Source organism: Mirounga angustirostris, unplaced genomic scaffold (genome assembly GCF_029215605.1).
Source record: "Mirounga angustirostris isolate CCGP_5_RB_7025 unplaced genomic scaffold, mMirAng1.0.hap1 SCAF_15, whole genome shotgun sequence".
Classification (NCBI taxonomy): domain Eukaryota; kingdom Metazoa; phylum Chordata; class Mammalia; order Carnivora; family Phocidae; genus Mirounga; species Mirounga angustirostris.
This window is the reverse complement of record NW_026991723.1, coordinates 81,976,411-81,996,170: the sequence shown is the minus strand read 5'-3', so window position 1 is coordinate 81,996,170 and position 19,760 is coordinate 81,976,411. Positions and strand designations below refer to the sequence as shown.

At 47.5% G+C, this 19,760-nt stretch overlaps 3 protein-coding genes across 3 annotated transcripts in view; 1 reads left to right on the top strand and 2 right to left on the bottom strand.

Moving 5' to 3' along the window:
* Positions 1-19,760, top strand: part of LOC123849976 (olfactory receptor 1L8-like) — a 254,310-nt gene that overhangs the window by 11,872 nt on the left and 222,678 nt on the right. The gene's annotated exons all lie outside the window — the stretch shown is intronic.
* Positions 6,954-7,889, bottom strand: LOC123849426 (olfactory receptor 1K1). Its single transcript, XM_045882010.1, is given in 3 exon segments — positions 6,954-7,221; positions 7,223-7,316; positions 7,319-7,889. Coding segments are annotated over 3 exon segments (933 nt in total).
* LOC123849425 (olfactory receptor 5C1) lies at positions 11,501-12,467 on the bottom strand. The gene is given in 2 exon segments (XM_045882009.1): positions 11,501-12,013; positions 12,015-12,467. Coding segments are annotated over 2 exon segments (966 nt in total).

Below are 19,760 nucleotides of genomic sequence, written 5' to 3'. Positions count from 1 at the left end.
TGTGGTTGCCCCAGTTGAATTGTAAGTATTTGTTTACACAGAATACTATGAAGTATTTGGGGACAGGGTCTGTATCTTGTCATTTCAGGTTTCTGATCTGCATTGATAGAAGCGCATGTTGGCTGCTTAAGTGGGGAAAATTGCCAAGGCTGAAGTAGGCTGGAATTCACATTAAGGTAGAAGGTTCTCTGTTATATTGCTTTTCCAGAAATGTTACATATTTTTGGTCAGAGGTGTACTACCTATGCTCTCTGAGAACCAGATTACAAATTCAGATTAAACCCTCAGCTGGGCCAAAGCCAAGAGGAAATGCCAGGTCTAACTTGGTTTTGGCCACATGGTGGCAGCAGAGGAGAGGGAAAGAATAGTTTTGTTGCTGTTGGTAAACCCAGCCGCAGACTTCGGATTTAGGGGCTGGAGGTGATGTCTACCACCATGTACTAGTCATTTTAGAGAATTTGTTTTTAGGAAAGAGAACCAGAAAGTATTACATGCACACCCTTTATTAATGAGTAACAGAGCAAACAAAATATTTGGTGAATACAACATGCATGCACTTAATTTTCATATTATGGTCAGTTAAGGTTGAAAAGAGGAAGGCAGGGGGCACCCATGCTAGTGAAGAGTCCCAAGCTCCCTAGTTCAGAGCACAAGCTTTGTGTTCAAATCCAATCCTGCCGCTTATCCCCAATGACTTCTTGTCCCCTACCTGTGATGGTGCAAGTGACCAACATATATTGAGATTTACTAGATGCCAGGTCATTATTCTAAGCACTTAATTATTTACTTATTCATTTTTTAGTTTTAATTTAATTTAATTTTTTAAAAGTAAACTCTACTGCCAACGTGGGGCTCGAACTCATGACCCCAAGATCAAGAGTCACGTGCTCCACCAAATGAGCCAGCTAGGCACCCCTATTCTGAGCACTTTATATGTATTTTCTTGGATAATTCTCATAACAACCCCAGAGAGATACTATTATCCTCTTTTATAGTTAAGTAATTTGCCTGAGGTCAACCAGCCAGTGAAGAATAATGTCAGGACTTAATGCCCAGGAACTCAGAGCTCAGAAGTCAGGATCTTAGTACTGTTTGGCAGGCTTGCCTCTGCACAGGCTATGATGATGTCCACCCAAAAAGGCTACTGGGAAGAGATGAGGGGTGCCTGCCCCGTGGTTGGTGTTACGGACTGAGCTAACTAAGACACTGATTCCTAGTAATTTCTATAAATTCAAGAGAGGAGAGAGAAATGGGATACCTCAAACTTATCTGGAAGGAGAGTTGGAAAGAATCACAGAATCCTTTGCCCTCTGAGGTTCATGGTAGACCTTGCTGTCCATCTTTTCCAGAATTGTGTATTTCCTACAGCCTTTGTGTTACCTCTGAACACTTCCCACTAAGCACAGCCTTTCTTTTTTTTTTTTTTAAAGATTTTATTTATTTGACAGAGAAAGACACAGCGAGAGAGGGGAACACAAGCAGGGGGAGTGGGAAAGAGAGAAGCAGGCTCCCAAGGAGCAGGGAGCCCAATGCGAGACTCGATCCCAGGACCCTGGAATCATGACCTGAGCCGAAGGCAGACGCTTCACGACTGAGCCACCCAGGCGCCCCAAAGCACAGCCTTTCTAAAGGCAAGGATGCTCTCTCCCTTTTAGCAGTCTCAAGTTTTATAGGATTTAGGGCCAGGATTCTGTGAGTGTGCCTTGGAGACCACCTGCATCAAAATCACCTAAGGTGCTTATTTAAAATGCGGTCCCAGCCCTCACTCCTGACCCACTGATGCAGGATGTCTGGGGGTGGAGGGTAGAATATGCATTTTACATAAACAGGCCAGGTGATTCTGATGCATGGCAAATAGATTTGGAGTAAGAATGGGGTGAGGGGAGGGCTTTTACTATTCCTCAAGTCAGCTCAGAGCCAGATCTCCATTCAAATACTGATTCTACTGCTTTGTAGCTTGGAGCCTTGGGCAAGTTACCTCCCTGGGCTGCAATTTCCTCATCTGTAAAATGGGGATAATAATATGTGCTGCACAGTATTTTTATGAGGATTAAATGGTCTGATGAATGCAAACCTACCAGCACCCAATCTGGCCTATCATTAAGTAGCTTCCTACCTTATCATTGTGGTTTCTGAGGTCTGTGGTTACCAGATTTTGTGATGTGTGTGGTGATGGTCTTGGTCATGGTTTCACCAAATGTCAGTTGTTCTGTGGTCCTTGGAGAGGAAGGGGTGGAAATGGTGTCTCTGTGTGTGGGGGGGTGGGGGTGGGGGGTGGGGGGTGTCTGGCTACTTGCCCAGCAAGGGGTTATTTGATTAGTTTTGCTCATCGTATTTTTCCAGCCTTTGTCAATTTCAGTCTCCCTTCCCATAAGAGAGGAGCTGACCGTGTTCCAGTGTGGTTTGAATTTGAGTGTGGGAATGAGCATAAAGTCTCCAAAGAAAGCAACCAAGAGATGAACCTGACTCTGTACAAAGAGAAAGTGGATTTGGTTGTGAGATCTGAAAGGGGGAGCCCTGACTCCTACTTCCAGGTGCTCCTAGTCCAGTGGAAAAGCGTTAACTCGTACTCTCAAAGAATCCTCAGTAGATTCATGCTCAGGACAAGAGCAAACAGAGAAAGCAAGTATGCCTTGGTAGATCAATCCTTGGGACATTTTAGGGGCTGGGACATGCTGTTTGGAGAAAAAGGCAAATATCAAAAATAACTCTGGGAGCTTCATCAGCTTGCTATTGCTATGTAACACATCATCCAAAAACTCAGTTGCTTAAATCATGCGTCATTGATTTTCACTCCTGTGTCTTTGGGACAGCTGGGTCCTGCTGATCGTGGCTGGGCTGCTCTTGCATCTACAGGTTGGATAGGGATTCGAGTTAGATGACTCTGTCCCATGTGTCCTTCATCCTCCTCTTGTGGCCACTGGGCTAACTGGACATGTTCTTCTCATGGCAATGAAAGAAACACAAGAGAACAAGCCCAATATCGTAGCTTCTTTTCATGCCTGTGTCTTGCCTCCTAATATTCTGTTGACAAAGCAAGTTGTGTGGTTGAACCCAGAGTCTTGGAGGGCAAAGTTATGTGGCCAAGGGCATGGGTTCAGGGATGGGTGAACTGGGGCCATTGGTACAATTGACCAGATTCCTCCGTGAATTTCCTCAACTCTCCCTTACTCTGATCTCAAGTCCTTGCTTCCTCTTTGATGCTGCTAAGGCACTTGTACCTGTCTTCTGGCTTGGATCATAATCCATGCTGCTGCTATAGCCTCAGTCACCAGGCATGTGGGACCTGTGAACTGTGTGCGTAGTCCTGGTGCCTGGTAAGTAATAGTAAGAGAGAGAGAAGACAGCAAACAAGGGCAGAAAATAGGAACCAGCGACAGGAACGAGAAAACAGGAGAAGCACATAAAAGTAAAGGGAGTGGAAGAAAGAAACTGGAAGAGATGTGAATAGGGTGAGTTAAGGGATCCTCTGAACTTGAAAAGGAAAATTAACCCAGAGCAGGCCCAGGCCAGGAGGCCCCAGAAGACGGAAAGTTACTCACAATAAGCTAGAGATACCAGAAGCCCTACTGGGAGCAAGAGATAAGCAGCCGTTTCTGCTTCTGTAAACGGGCTTCCCACCACAGGCTCCCCGCACTACAGTCCTCGCCTAAAGCAGCCCCGCCCCCCAGTTTAAACCCACCTGCCAGCAGTCAGCACAGCCCTTGGAACCTGACTGCCTGCAGTCCCCTATAAAAGCCCTATAACCCTGTTGCCTGGGGTCCAGAACTTCAAGCATGGGCTCATCTGGGTCCGCCGGCGTAAAATAAATCCGAGTTCTCCTACTTCTCCCAAGTGTCACTTGGTCTCTGGCCGGTCGGATTATTTTTCCCCAACAAACTAAGCTGCTGGCTCTCTCAGTTTCTTGGAATATTGATCTATCCCAAGTATTTTAAAGCAGCCATATCCGCATTGAGAAAGAGCCTTGTGTTCTTATTTTTCGTGTGTAGTGGTTGCATTTTCCCGGCGGCAGCCCTTTCATGAAAGATTATATAGGCTTATAGAAATTTCCTTTGTACCCATAGAAGGAGTAATCAATTTCCCATTTATGATTGGAGGCTCTTTGACCACTGAGATCTCTCCAATTGCGGCACATTTGAAATGAAGGCTGCCTTGCTTAATGCGTGAAGGTTACATTAGAAGCAAGGGTGTAGGGCAGACTCAAATTCTTTTCTTGAAATGCAGTTGTTTGTTTTTTTCTGGATAAGGTGGGTCATAGTGCTCCATGTTATTTTGAATAAACTGGAAAGTTGAAAATATTGATGCTGGAAGGGTGGGCTAGATTGATTTTGAAATGGCCGGAAGTCGTTTCAGGACAAACTCAAGAATATGGTGGGTAAGCAGCAGGTTTTCGTGTGCAGTGTAAAGACTTCCTGAAGAGGGACTGCAAACCCCTGTGAGCCACAGCAGCCTCACTGAGAGAAGCATAAGCTCTTCCTGGGGAACAGCCTGGGAGCAGAAAGTATAAGCATTTGCATATGCTTATTTTGCTTCAGGTATTCAAAATTGATCTCTTTATATTTCATGTGAAAAAGATCCAGGGGAATATTCTTCAGTGGATTTAAGAACTCCTCTGCAATCTTTCTGGAGATGGGGGAAAGATTGATCCTCTTGTCTTCAGGCCAATGTTAGCTGCTAGGTCTACCCAAAGTAAAGCAAAGGTAGGAGTGGGTTGGGGATGGGGCCCAGGGTCCCACATGCCTGGTGACTGAGGCTATTTACATGCCCACCATTCCCTTCTCTTGCCTGTCCTACTGGGGGTCTGGAAGTGGAAGACCCTTCTAGGGTGTGACCAGCTCTTTGGGATGACCAGGGCAGGGCTGGTGGCCCAGAAGAAGGAAGTATTGGTAATCTCCCAAACCTCACTGCATCCCTCTCCCCTTATGCAGCAACATCACCTGGAAGAAGATCAGAAGACAGACAAAGCAAAACATATCACATACATATTCTCTGTGCCAGGTTCTAGAGACACCGAGAGAACTCAGACAAGGTCCCTCATGTCAGCTCATAGGGTGAGTCAAGGTCCCTCAGGACACACCCTATTCCCTAGGTTAGGGCTGATGGTGCAGGTGTGGAATGGTTGATGAGCATCATGACCAATACCTTTGTGAAACTTTAGAGAAGGCAGAGGGAGGAAGTGGGTCGTGAAGCAAGGAACAGGCTATCGGTAGAGTAGTGAAGAACGGGCATCACAGCACGAGCAGATGATCTGGGGAGCGGGTGGGAGGAAGAGCGACCAGGAAAGAGTGGCCTCAGTGTCATCATAGGGCCGAGCTATGGGGTCTGATGGGCTGAGCAAGGAAGCCTGAAGTGTGTGAACTTGGGCAGGTCCCTTAACCACTCTGGGCCTCATTTCCCCAGTTTATTAAATGAAGGGATTGGATTAGATCGAGGGCCCCTCGGGGAGGTGGAGGAGAAACATCAAGGAGATAGAGAAGGTGTCTTTGACTCTCACCTCACCTAGACTGTGCTGCTTTCTCCCCCCTTCAGTTTTATATATGTTTCTGTGTACGTTTATTAGAAAAAAAATGTTTTTAAAAATTTTGTTTTTGTTTTGTTTTGCTAAAACTGCTAAAGATCTTTAAGCTCCCTTTTATTTTATTTATTTTTATTTATTTAGATCTAAACAGCAAAGTGTAGCAGTTCCAGGACCAGGTGGTGGCAGGCTTGTGAGTGGGAGCTGGAAAAGCCCGTGGGTAAGCCAGGATTGCTACAGCCTTCCCCCTCGGAAGGGAAAGAGCCTGAAGGGAGAAGTGGAGGGGGGAGGGGTGGGTGTGGATTTCTTGGAGAGATGTGGACATTAAAAAAAATAAATCTATTTAAAAATTGGGCATATCATGAAGACTTTCAGACCCCAAATGTGTCCTCACCTGAGCGAGTGCACCTGCCCGGTCTGGGATTTCTTCTTGCAAGTTCTTCCACTGAGACCCCCAAACCTGGGGTCTAGATTCTGTGGGGCCCTGTTAAAATGCACCTGAGCAACTCCAGTAGCAGAAGCGCTTGTTCTGGTTCTGCGAGCAGCTAGCCTGCCATCTTGGAGACTCAGAGTCCACATTCGTAAACTGGCCATAAGAATACCCTAGCTTTGTGCGGGTAAAAGCAAATGAAGTGCTGGCACATGATAAAGACTTAAAAACTACCTCTTCCACCTGTCCCTAATGCCTGTAGCCCATCCCTTCTTTCCTGCTTTGCTTCATTTCATGAACTTATGGTGCATGCCCACTGCATGCACCTTCTACAGAATTCCTGGTGTAGCCAAACAGGTGGCGTCCTAGTAAACAAGTACAAGAACAAACAATTTAAAATATGGACAGCTTCTAAATGCTTATTAGCATAAAAATACAATCATTTATTAATCTCAGATGTCCAGAGTGCCTCCTGCCTGTCAAACTGGGTGCACTGGGAAAGGTCAACCCCTTGACGCATGGGTATGTGAACTTTTATCCGTGTCCCAGACAGTTGAGAAGTCAACTATTTGGGAATACATGGGATGTGATAGAAAATAAGGTGCCAGTCCCCCCAAAGCAAGACCTGGGGATTTGCCCTCCCTTACAGGTCTGGATGGTAAGTAAATGGTAGCATGCTCCCTAAGTGCCTGGGAGTGAGTGTTGGAAGAAGGAATGATGAGGCAGAAAGGGCCCAAGGTTTGCCACCTAAAAATTGACTTGTAAACTTGGACAAGTCAGTTCTTGTTTTTGAACCCAGTTTCCTCGTCTATGAAACTGGATCATAATATCTGCTCCCCTGGTTTTTGTGGGAATAACGTAAGATCAGGCAAGGCTCTGCTTCATAGTGGGTGCTTGGAAAGTGATCGATAGCTATAATTATGATTTTGGGAAAAGCACAGAACAGATGATCACATTCATGAATTGTCCCTGTGGGTGATGCAGACTGTCCTCGTCGGGGTCTAGGGCTTAGGAGTCAGCAACTGAGATCCTTCGTCCAGTGAAAAGGGCTCGGAGTGCGCCCTGCACGTCACGGTTCCGGAGGCTGTAGATGACGGGGTTTAGCATGGGGGTGACTATGGTGTTCATGACAGTGGCCACACGGCCCCGCTCTGCCTCATACCGGGATGTGGGCTGGACGTAGACTGTGATGACTGTCCCGTAGAAGAGGCCGACCACTGCCAGGTGGGAGCCACGGGTGGATACAGCCCGGAGCCTCCCAGATGCTGAGGGCAGCTGCAATGGCCCCATAGGAGGCCAGAATGAGCAGGAAGGGAGCGACCACCACTGCAGCACCCTCAGTGAAGATGAGCAGCTGGATGTGGCGGGTGCAGAGCAGGAGAGCCTTAAGAGAGGCTGGTGGTCACAGAAGAAGTGGGGCACTTAGGGGGAGGCACAGAAGGACAGGCGGGCCATAAGCAGGATATGCAGGAGGGAGTGGAGGTGGGACACCAGCCATGCGGTCCCCACCAGGGCTGTGCACACGGCCCGGGACATCCTTGTGGCATAGCGGAGAGGCTGTCGGATGGCCACGTAGCGGTCGTAGGCCATGGCGGCCAGGAGACAGCTATCAGTTACCCCCAGGGCAAAGAAGAAGTACATCTGGGTCAGGCAGCCAGCTAGGGAGATGGAGTGGTCATGGGCCAGCAAGTTGGCCAACATCGTGGGGACAGTGACGGAAGTAAAGCAGAGGTCAGCAAAGGACAGATGGGCCAGCAGGAAGTACATGGGTATGTGCAGGGCTGGACTGGCCCTGATGGCGGCCACAATGAGTCCATTACCCAGGATGCCTGCCACATACAGGCCCAAGAATAGCATGAAGAGAGGCCGCCGCTGTCCAGGACTTGTTGTCAGTCCCAGAAGGATGAATGGGCCTCCCTCTGAAGACTCATTGGCAGCATCCATGGCTGGGCTGGTTTTCCCCTAGAACCGCAGGGGTTCTTTCTACTCCTGGGTCCTTTCCCCAGTGTCTAAGGAGAAGGGTGAAGGGCGACTACATTTCTCAAGGCTTCCTAGCAATGGGGAAAATCATGGGTTTGGAGTCAGACAGCCCTGGTATTACACACAGGTGTGACTGTGGGCAAGTCATGTTACCGCCCCGAACCTTCTTCCTTCTGGCTTTAGGTTTCCCATCTGTAAGATGAGGGAGCTGAACTAGGTGATCTTCTAGGCCACTTCCAGCTTGGATACTTTGTGATTTTAAACAAGGACAGAACAAAAGATGTTGTCCAGGATAGAGGCTGGAGCAGGAAGAAAGTATGGAAGAAAAGACCGAGAGAGGATCAATACAGCAGGTAAGAGCTCTGACCCCCAGGCACTTATTTCAGCAAAGTAAGAATGGGGGGAAACAGAACAAAACAAGATGGGAGGGAGGAACACATGAAAAATAAAAATCCCAAATCTGAGTGCCACATATTCATGTAGAAATATAACTCCCAACGCCTAGACCCAGAACCCTGAGGATAAAGAGAAAAACCCCATACCTCAGGAGGGCATAGAGCACAGGGATCTAATGATATTCCGATAACCAGACTGCCTTCAAGTGTTTCACTGGCAGCAGATGATAGAACACAGTCGAGCACTATCTTCAGATTCTGAAGGAAAAAAAATATTTTGAACTTTGAATTCAATATTAAACCAAATAATAATCAAGTGTGAGAGAAGAATAAAGATATTTTCAGACTTGCCAAAAAAACAAACAAACAAAAAGAACAAAAGAACCTGGATGATTCCCCACATACCTGGAGAACTTTCCCCCTGAAATCAAGCACTTTTTGAGAATCAAGCTAATGCCCAACCCTTTGTGAGAAACTTGCACAGACAGAACAGATGCACCTGCCAGATGGCAACTTGTTTTAACGTCTCCCATTTTTCCCCCATCTGAATCTCATTGCAGAAATCTTGAACAGTTCTTTAAGGGAGAGTCTTAATAGGAGAGTGGTTTTAGGACACAGGTTTACTGGAGGCTTTGCTGAGACCATTCGTGCAGGGGAATGATCTCCTAATTTCTTCCTGTGTCCTTCTCTATTAAAAATAAATAAAATAAAGGCCCTCCCTACCCTAGTGTCTTCCTTTTTTTCCCTCCACTGGATAAGAAGAATGTTCTAGCTTTGGCTCCCTGTAGAGCATTTTCTCGAAGTTCCAATCATGTGCCACCTTGGGACATGGTCTCCACATGGGTGGGGTGGAGAGAAAGGAAGAGACTCTGTGGGGAACCTATCGGAGTTTGAACCCCATTCCTCTTCACCCCTGGCCTCATCACAGCCAAATCAGGGGAACTGGAGAAGGGATCAGGTGGGAGTTGACATTGGCTCTGGCCATGCTCCATCTCTCCTTAGTTCCTGCTTTAACTCCTGGGGCCCATTCTTGTCCTGCTCCTCTGCATGGAGGGGCTTTCCAGGCAGAATTCAGGAACTTGGCCTTGCCCATGTGTAACTGAGTCAGGGAGACAAAGAAAAATCTGTCAAAATTATGAACTCTGGGTAGATGAAAATCCCAAGAGCATTGGGTCAGAAGGGTCCAGAGCGACGCCAGGCTGAGAGCACTGTGGTTACCCAAGAGGTCAGGGCTATGGCATTCCCTCTCCTAACCCTGATTCTGCCTCAGGATGTTGTAATCTAAACACAAAGCAGTCTGTTGTACTGGACCAAGTGCTAATCTGAGTATGTTCATAACTGCGAATGAAATACAAATGTACCAATAACCATCTTGTACCCCTAAGCTTTAGGACACATGAATCATTATCTATAACCCCAAATAAATCTTAAATTAAGACCCAAGACATGTCAATTTGATACTTAAAATACTCTTCTTATGTCTCTCATCTAGTTCTGAACCTAGATTAACTGCAATAATAACTTTAGACTGTGACCTAAACTTATCACAAACCTTATCCACACATCAATTTAACTTATCTAACGGATCTCTGATATGGACTACACTCTAACCTGAATGTACTCTAGCAATAAAAGTGAAACCTGAACTCTAGCCTTAATTTGTCCTGTACTCTAAAACTAACCCTCAATTCTTTCTTTTTTTTTTTTTTTAAAGATTTTATTTATTTATTTGACAGAGAGAGAGATAGCGAGAGCAGGAACACAAGCAGGGGGACTGGGAGAGGGAGAGCAGGCTTCCCGCAGAGCAGGGAGCCCGATGAGGGACTCGATCCCAGGACCCTGGGATCATGACCTGAGCCGAAGGCAGACGCTTAACGACTGAGCCACCCAGGCGCCCAACCCTCAATTATTTCTTTTTTTTTTTTAAAGATTTCATTTATTTATTTGAGAGAGAGAATGAGAGCCAGAGAGCGTGAGAGGGAGGAGGGTCAGAGGGAGAAGCAGACTCCCTGCCGAGCAGGGAGCCCGATGCGGGACTCGATCCCGGGACTCCAGGATCATGACCTGAGCCGAAGGCAGTCGCTTAACCAACTGAGCCACCCAGGCGCCCATCAATTATTTCTAATAAGAGTTCAAGTTTATCCAAACTCTGACTCCTAAATTTGTCCCAACCCTACTACTAATTAAAATCAACCCAAATCCTATAATGCATATAATTTCAATTCAATCCTAAATGTATCTGATTGCTTTTAAATTCCAAACCCAGCCCTGGCTCTATCCTTACTCTAACTGTAGTCTTAGGCCTAACCAGAACCCTAATCCTAACCCTATTCTGACCACATCCATAATTCTGACCCTTTCCTAACCTCATCATAGGCCTGACCTAATGGAGCAGGGGTCAGATTCTAACCTAACAATTGGCATTTTAGGAATGAGCCTATGTTCCCATGCTGTTCAGCCATTTCCCCAAGAGATGGAATATATAGGCTCATAGGGAGGGGTATTTGCTTTATCAGATTCAGTCCCATTCTTTGGCATGAGTGGGTTCTGAAGATGCTCTCTTGGGGTCACAGAGAATAGGAGCAGCCTCATTGGTCATGGAGAACCCTAAAAGGGCAAGAATCTAGGAACACTTGGAGCCAACCCGATCTTTACCTGGTGTTTCTGGGAACCAGCCTTCTAGAGGTACAAGTGGCAAATACATCCAGTAAGTTCACCTGGTAACATCTAGGGACTCAGTTTTGGACACTGAGGAACCCGAGGCAGCTCAACCGCCACATTAACCTGATCTTGGTTCTGGCTCTAGGTCTAGCCCTAGATTAACCCCCTTGGGAGATTCTTGTCTCCCTTCTGTAAGCTTCTCCCCCTTTCCAGTTGCAAGAGACACCCAAGCCAGAGGTTCATCTATCTTTACCCACAGTGACAGGGGCCAGAAAGCGACCTCTTATCTTGTCATAGTTCTAACCAAGCTCCTTGGACCTCTTTTTTTTTTTTTTTTAAAGATTTTATTTATTTATTCATGAGAGACAGAGAGAGAGACAGAGGCAGAGGGAGAAGCAGGCTCCCCGCGGTGCAGGGAGCCCGATGCGGGACTCGATCCCAGGACCCTGGGATCATGACCTGAGCCGAAGGCAGACGCTTAACCGACTGAGCCACCCAGGCGTCCCCTCCTTGGACCTCTTATTGGTGCCCTGCACCAGGGCAGCAGAATCGGCTCCAAGTCCTTCTGACTGCCTCCTTGACCTCCTTGTTGCGGAGGCTGTAGATGAGCGGGTTGAGAGCTGGGATGACAAGAGTATAGAACACAGATGCCATCTTGTCAGTGTCCAGGGCATAGCTGGAGCTGGGACGCAGGTACATGAAAATGAGTGTCCCATACAGCATGGCTACAGCCGTGAGGTGAGAGCCACAGGTAGAGGCTGCTCGCCGGTGGCCCTCCGCCGAGCGCATGCGAATCACAGCCCCAGCAATGAAACCATATGACATGGTAATGACCAACACAGTTGCTGTCTGGATGAAGCCACAGACAGCGAAGAGGAGGAGCTCATTGAGACTGGTGTCATTGCAGGAGATGGCCAGCAGGGGGGGGGGGATGTCACAGAAGAAGCTGTTGACCTCCCAGGAGAGTCAGAAGTTCAGGCGGAAGGTGAAGGTTGCGTGGACAAAGGCACTCACGGCCCCGCCCAGGCCTGATTGCTCCCAGCAAGGCCAGGCACACGCGCTGCGACATGGCTATTGTGTAGAGAAGAGGGTTTCTGATGGCCACGTAGCGGTCATAGGCCATGGCTGTCAACAGGCAACACTCAGCATCAGCCAGCCCTGCAAACACAAACATCTGGAGGGCACAGGCTGGATAAGGGATGGTGGCGTGGGGCAGCAGCAAGTCCACTAGCATCTTGGGGCCGATGGCTGAGGAATAGCAGGCATCCAGCAGGGAGAGGTTGGCCAGGAAGAAGTACATAGGCGTTAGAAGCCGGGCATCCACACGGATCAGCAGCACCATGCCCACATTTCCCGGCAGGCTCACCAGGTAGACTGGCAGGAAAATCAGGAAGAGGGTCACGCGTAGGCCCCAGCAATCCGTGATGCCCAGGAGGATGAATTCAGCAGGGGTAACTCTGGTCCAGGTGAAGTTCTCTGTAGTCATCCTGCTGGACAGAGACTAAGGAGAGGCAAAGCAAGAGGGATATAAGAGATAGGTTATGTCCATCATGGAGGAGGGAGGAGAAAGCACTGGGAGGCAGGCAGACTCAGGCTTCCATTCTACCCATGTAATAAGATTGCTATGTGTCCTCGGACAAACCACATAACCTCTCCAAACCTTCCTAACTCTAAGGAGTCACTGCAATTTAACCTTCTGAGGGCAGAAATCTTGTCTGTCTTACTCAGTTTTGTATCCACAGTACTGAGAACATTGTTTGGCACATAGTAGGTGCTCAACAAATGTTTGTTAAATGAATGAATGATCGGTGGGGGGATAGTTAGCATCTGGCCAAGGATGGAACACTCCATGACTCCAGATGGATTCTGCTCTCCAGTTTCCCAAGGAGGAAAAGAGACAATGAAATGGACAGAAAGAGTCTCCTGACCCAAAGGGTAACTAGTGATGGGTCTTGAGGTTCTAGGAGGACATCTTTCCATTGGAGTAGGACCTGGGTGAAGAGAGTGCAGAAGTGGTCTAGTATCTTGGGGAGACAACAAGTAGTGGACAGAACAGAAGGTTTGAATGTATTCCAGGGCCAGACTCTACCTCTTCAAGCCTCAACTTTCCCATCTGTGTAATCGGAAACAAGGGTGCAAGGACAAAATGAGATCATGCATGTAAAGGATCTCTCTCACACAGGGCCTGGTGCACAGCAGGCATTTTCATGAAGGATCAGTGAACTGAACTGAGCTAATGCCTTGCCTCACTACTGGAAGGAAGCAACTTTCAGGCAATCAAAAGTATGTAATTTCTAGAAAGTCTAACATCGCTTCACATTCCTGTGCCTTTGCACTTGCTCCTTCTTCCTAGAATCCATTTCCTCTTTATGTTTGGCAGAACTGATCTCTGATGTAAAGGCTTACCTAATGCACTCAAAAGGAAATGAAACTACTCCCTTGTTTGTGCCCTGTTGCACTGCAGCTTACGTCTGTCGTGGCACATCAGCCTTCTATTCATGTATTTTTTGTCTGTCTCTCCTGTGGGCTTGAAGCTCCTTGATCCAATATTCATTCAACCAACACTTATTGAATACTACTTCACACTAAGAATGGCCCTGCAATTCATCTGGTGTATAATCATCTGGTGTATAATCAGCGCTCAATAAGTATTAGTTGCATGTAGAAAAATGAAGAGTATGAACATAAGCAGCATGCAGACTTGGTTTTGAGTCCAGGTTCCACCACTTTCTGGTGTGTAAATTTGGGCAAGTTACTTCACTTCTCTCAGCCTGTTTTCTCCTTATATATTAAGAATCAGACTATTTCGGTTGGGGGTTTCTAAGAGGCTTTAGGTGTGCAGCATAGGGCTTGGAGCTGAGTAAATGCTCTTTCCCCTTCTTTAGAGAGAAGTTTAGGTGTTTGGCACCTACTTGTGCCTGGTAAGGATGATGGTCTTCCTACAAGGCACAGCTTGGATGAAAAAATTTCATGATGTCACATGTTGGTGAGGTTGTGTTGGTGGAAATGTAAATTGGGACATCTGAAAGGGAATCTGGCAGTTAAAGACCTACAAGTGTGCCTACCCTAGTGTTTTAGTCTGCTGGGGCTGCCTATCAAAGCACTGTAGACTGGGTGGCTCAAACAACAGCCATTTATTTCTCATGGTTCTGGAGGCTGGGAAGTCTGGGATGAGGGTGTCAGCATGGTTGGCTTCTGGTGAGGGTCCTCTTTTTGACTTGAAGGTTGCTTCCTTGCAGGTCTAAACCTGATTACCATCCAAAAGGCTCCACTTCCAATTACTATCACATTGACCTTAACATATGAACTGGGGAGGACACGATCAGTCCATAACGCTTAGTAATTCTGCTTCTTGGTGTTTACTTTTGAAATCTCTCACACATGTATACAAGGAGATATGCACAAGGGAGCTTGCACTCCTGGACTGTTGGTTATGGCCAAACAATAGCCAAGACTAAATGTTTATCAGTAGGCTCATGGCAGTTAAACAGGAATGGATTCAACTTCTATGTATCAATGTGGAGAAATCTCAAAAACACACTGACATGAAAACATGATTTTCAGAAAAAAATACAAACTGATGAAAAGGCACAAAATGATTTTATGGGTATGTATGTACATTTTTATGTATATGTATATAAACCATACTGCTGGGCTCCAACCAAAGATGGGATCCCAGTTAAAGAACTGCAGGGAATTTCAGAAAGTTGCATCCCTTTTGCCCCACCCCCTCATCCAGAACTAAAACTAATACTTCTTATCTTTTATGATTCAGGGTCACTTTTTGCCAGGAAGCTTTATCTCAACACCCAACTGCCCAACCTCTCATGCTAGAACCCCGGTCACTGGACTCTGTCTTATAACCCAATTACCTAAATATTTGTCTCTCTCACCTAATCAAGCATTTGGGACTATGCCTAGTTCTTCCCTCCAGCCTTAGGGATACAGAATTTTAGGGATCTTCCCCTCCTTCTTAGTGGGGTCGCTGGTGGAGGTCAGAAAGCCTCTATGGGTAGAGAAACTACATGTCCTCCATAAACAAATCAGCTGGATGATGGCCGTTCTGCATTCAGAATCCAGTTGGTAGTCAACCCCTTGTGTGTTTCTCTATCTGGAAAACAAACACTACTCACCTTCACAAAGTGAGGAGCAGAACTGCTTCAAGTGCCTCTCCATTTCTCCATCTGTAAAATGGGGACAATGAAGCTTCAGAGCCTTTAAGTTGCTTTGAAATTTTTGAGTGTAAGAATCTTCAAACTTCAGTTATGTAGCTATTATGGAGTGTGTGTGTGTGTGCGTGCGTGTGCACACGCACACATGTCCAAAAGAGTTAATTCTCCATTAGTGTCTGTTGCCTTACTGCCTGGGAGAACATTCTAGGGTAGCTTTCCTTGAAGGTAAGAAAACTGAGTTCCAAAGAACAGGGACTTGTTCCAAGATGCACAACCACGAAAGAATAAAGTTGGGGCTTAAACTCACATCAGGTTCCAAATCCAATTTCTTTGTCTCCAGGCAGAGACTCTAACTAGATTGCTTAATAGATCACCCAAGGCTGTGGTTGCCACTGTCTCTGTCCTCTCATCTTTAGACTGAGCAGATTGGGCCAGATCAGTGGTTTCCAGTCTACTCTATGGACTTCTGTCATTAGAATTACCGAAGCTTTGGGTAAAAATATATGGCTGTGCACCGTGTCCAGAAATTCTGATTCAGTTGATCTAGAGCAGGCCTCAGAAATCTGTGCTTGAAAAAAATGTTCCAGGTGATTCTGGTGTGCTGCATGATTTGGGATTCCTGAGCAGCAGAGCTTCTTAATCTTGAGTATGCATAGGAATCACCTGGAGATCTTGTGAAATGCAGATTCTGCCTCAGAAGGACTGGGAGGGGGCTGAGATTCTGCATTTCTAACCAACTCCCACATGCTACTGATGCTGCTAATTTGAGCCCCATGCTCTAAGTAGTAAGAGCCTAGGTCATATTGGAGAGCATTTTCAGCTCTGATGTCTTAAGATTTTAGCTTTCTGGAGGCTTCTTTTCCTGCTAGCTCCTTTCTCTCTGCTGAACTCTGTTTTGAGTCATCCTCTTTCTCCAGGCCCCACTATACTCATGAACACATTTAAGTTTGGTGAGGATGGCCTCCTGGCATTTCTCAACATGTGGCTTGGCTATTTCCCAGCAAGCCCGAGTTCTTAGCCCATTCCTCCTCAGGACACAGGCATTCGACACATCTTAGTCCAGATACTAGCCGCTCTCCCCATGATGGTGTGTGGTTACTGGGTTGTTAGGACATACTTAGGAGGTGGAGGTGGGTGGGGAGGTCTTCTGGCAGAGCAGCTCTAATCCAGCCTTTGGGGTGAGAATGGCAGGGGCAGGTAGCAGGGATGTCCCCACTCCAACATAGGAATGGGGGGACTTATACTCTTCTTCGGCCCTGGGAGAATGGCCTCTTTCTGTTTTCGTCCTGGCTCCTTCCCTCTCTGCTGTCCTAGACTCCATGGAGACTCCCTCTCCACATCCTTTGGGGACTCCATGATAGCTGGTGGCAGGGGAATGTCAGGGATGACTCACTCTTCAGTGCCTAGGGAGGATGGAAAAATTTGGTTAAGCGGGTCCCCAGGTCCCGTGTGGGGCAGACAATCATGCTGCTTGGGGAGAGGGGTTCCCTTGGCTCGCTTTCCCCATCCATTCTTTCTTTCTTTCTTTTCTTTTTATTTTTTTTAAGATTCCATTTATTTATTTGAGAGAGAGAGAGAGAAACAGTATGAGAGGGGAGAGGGTCAGAGGGAGAGGCAGGCTCCCCGCTGAGCCGGGAGCCCGACACAGGACTCGATCCCAGGACTCTGGGATCATGACCTGAGCCGAAGGCAGACGCTTAACCGACTGAGCCACCCAGGCACCCTCCCCATCCATTCTTTGGGCTCAATATTTTTTTTTATGCTTTATGATCTCCACCAACACAAATTCTTCTTGTGGTTCCCCTAACACTTCACATTGTTCCTCTAGCCTGAAATGTCCAGCCTCTTCCTTGTATACCTGAAAAACTCTTTTTGTTGCAGAATGAGCTCAATATCACCTCCTGCAGGAAGCCTTCCTGCCTCCGCTGCAGAGACGCTGTTGCCCTCTGTGTGTTTTAGAGATGCATATACAAGAGCATGATTGTGAGACTGACGAGGAGATGTGATTGTGTGTGATGCAGCGGCAGATTGGAAGCAACCAGAGGCCGGGGCCAGCCATGGAGTCAGCACTCAGGAAATGAGATCCACGTTCTTAGGGTGGGCCGAGGCATAGGTGGTTTTTTTAAAGATTTTATTTATTTATTTGACAGAGAGAGAGAGCACAAGCAGGGGGAGTGGGAGAGGGAGAAGTAGGCTCCCCGCCAAGCAGGGAGCCCAATGTGGGGCTCGATCCCAGGACCCTGATTCTGAAGCCATCCACCAGAAATCCCAAGTGGTGAGGATTGGTACAGATACATTGGCCCCCTCCATCTGAGTGACTGTTCTAAATATACCTTGGTTTGTGTGGACGCTGGTCTAACCCCCACCTGTCCCCCGTCACTGGGGAAGCCAGGCTGCCATCCTTAGGGCAGGGCTGCCTTTCTTAGGCAACATGTGTGGTCTGCACAACCAGGCCAATTTCATAAACCTGCAGCCACATTAACATCTAAGGATCAGGCCGCAAGTGTAATCCTTATACAAGGGGAAAACCTTCTCATACATGTTCCTACTACAGATCTGTCTTTTTGGCTTTAGAAGTCTGCTGCTTCTGGGGTGTCCAATCATGAGATGAACACTTGACAGAAGGACCTTTCTGGAGCTTTCTGGGCTCATACAAGTGGGCTCACTCGTCTGCCCGGCAAAAAGCATGAATCCCACTGTTGGGTAGGTGGGCAGTGGCCCCTCTCTGGCTCGTCAGGATTGCCGTGCCGCTATCAGCACTCCAGGGAGGGGACTGGAAAGCACGAAAGCAGCACCTTCGGGAAGAGCAGGCTAGGACTAGCACTCTTAATTCATCTGACATTATCCATGCTGATCCAGAAACCTGGCCCGTGGCACATTCTATCAATAACACTGGGCATGGATATTCTTTTTTTTTTTAAGATTTTATTTATTTATTTATTTGAGACAGAGAGCAGGAGAGGGAGGAGGGTCAGAGGGAGAAGCAGACTCCCCGCCGAGCAGGGAGCCCGATGCGGGACTCGATCCCGGGACTCCAGGATCATGACCCGAGCCGAAGGCAGTCGCTTAACCAACTGAGCCACCCAGGCGCCCGGGCATGGATATTCTTTTTCTGTCAGTCAAACTATACAGGCAGCCCATCAAACTGCTGACTGGAAAGGTCCTAAAAATACCACCGGCAGAGCCATGGGTGACGGCACTCAGATTTGGGACGGGCTCATGTAGCTCCCTCTAAGTTATGGGTATTTGAGCACCTGGCACAGAACAGAAAAACCACTCAGAACAGAACCAACCCAGTTGCACCAGGAGAATGGGATGACTATCACTGGAACTATGTAGTCATTCTGTCGCATTAAAGGATAGTACCGACCGGCTGTCCTGGCCGGGTGTTTATTGGGTAGCCCCAAAGGGGACCCAGTGGTTGTATGGTAAAAAATTTTGGCTATGGCTTCCACCTGGATGGTTGTTGGGTCAACGCATCCAGGTTTTCCCTGGGCACAGGGGAGAACCCACCCCTTGGTAACAAAAACTGCCAATTTCCCTCTCCTCAAGGCCAGATGGACATGCATTTTTTTTTTTTCTACTGGTATGATCATTTTGCCTGGAGGACATTAGAACACAAGTAGAAGCCCTTACTAAATTTACAAGTTTTAATGATGGTCGGTAAACAAGCCCTAAATGACAGTCAGTAAAGCCTGCCTTTGCCGAACACTGAAACGTCTCTAAGGAGAAAAGCTGTCCTTCAAAACAGAATGGACTTGGATATTATTACTGCCTTGCAAGGAGGCACCTGGGCTATTATGTAAACAGTACGTTATGTGTTCACACCTGATGAGTCTGCTAATGTATCTTTTTTTCCTCTCTCCACTCCCCCCCTTTTTTAAATTTGGGTATAGTTGACACACCATGTTATATTAGTTTCAGGAGTACATCAGAGTGATACATCTCTATTATGCAGTGCTCACAAGTGTGGCCACCCTCTGTCACCATACAACACTGTTGCAATATCCTTATGTATCATCTTTATTAAATCACAGGAGGGCACAAGTGAACGCCCTGAGTAAACTGACCCCCAGCCTAGGGGACTTAATAAATCAGTGGTTCGGATCATGGGGCTCTTGGTGGAAAAACACGTTACTTACTTCGGGAATCATTACCTTAATCCGTGTTTTCTTTTGTATGTACTTATACTGTTGCTATGGTATCGGCTTCCGATGCAGCCAAAGAGCCACCAAACAGCCACTTCCATGGGGCGAACCCCCTTGCAGACCGCTCAGGGCACACTGCGGGCGCGGAGGGCGTGCGAGGTGCGGGGAGCGGGTCTCAGGGGTGGAGTGTTGCAGGACCGCACGCATGGAGAGGACGAGACCTCCGGCTGACCTTAGCCTCGGCACGTAGCTCCGCCCACTGTTCCCGCAGTGGGAGCCGTTTTCAAGGACACAGGCTGGAGAGAGCAAGGTGCCGTTGAGGCGCTCTGCACGGCAAAGTGAGGGAACCCCAATGAGGCCTCTGTCTCTACGAGCTTCTACGATTCTGGCCTCCGGGTGCGGGTATCAGCTCATCTTGTGGCGCCCGAGACAAGACGTGCCCCGTGCGCAAGGTCTCTT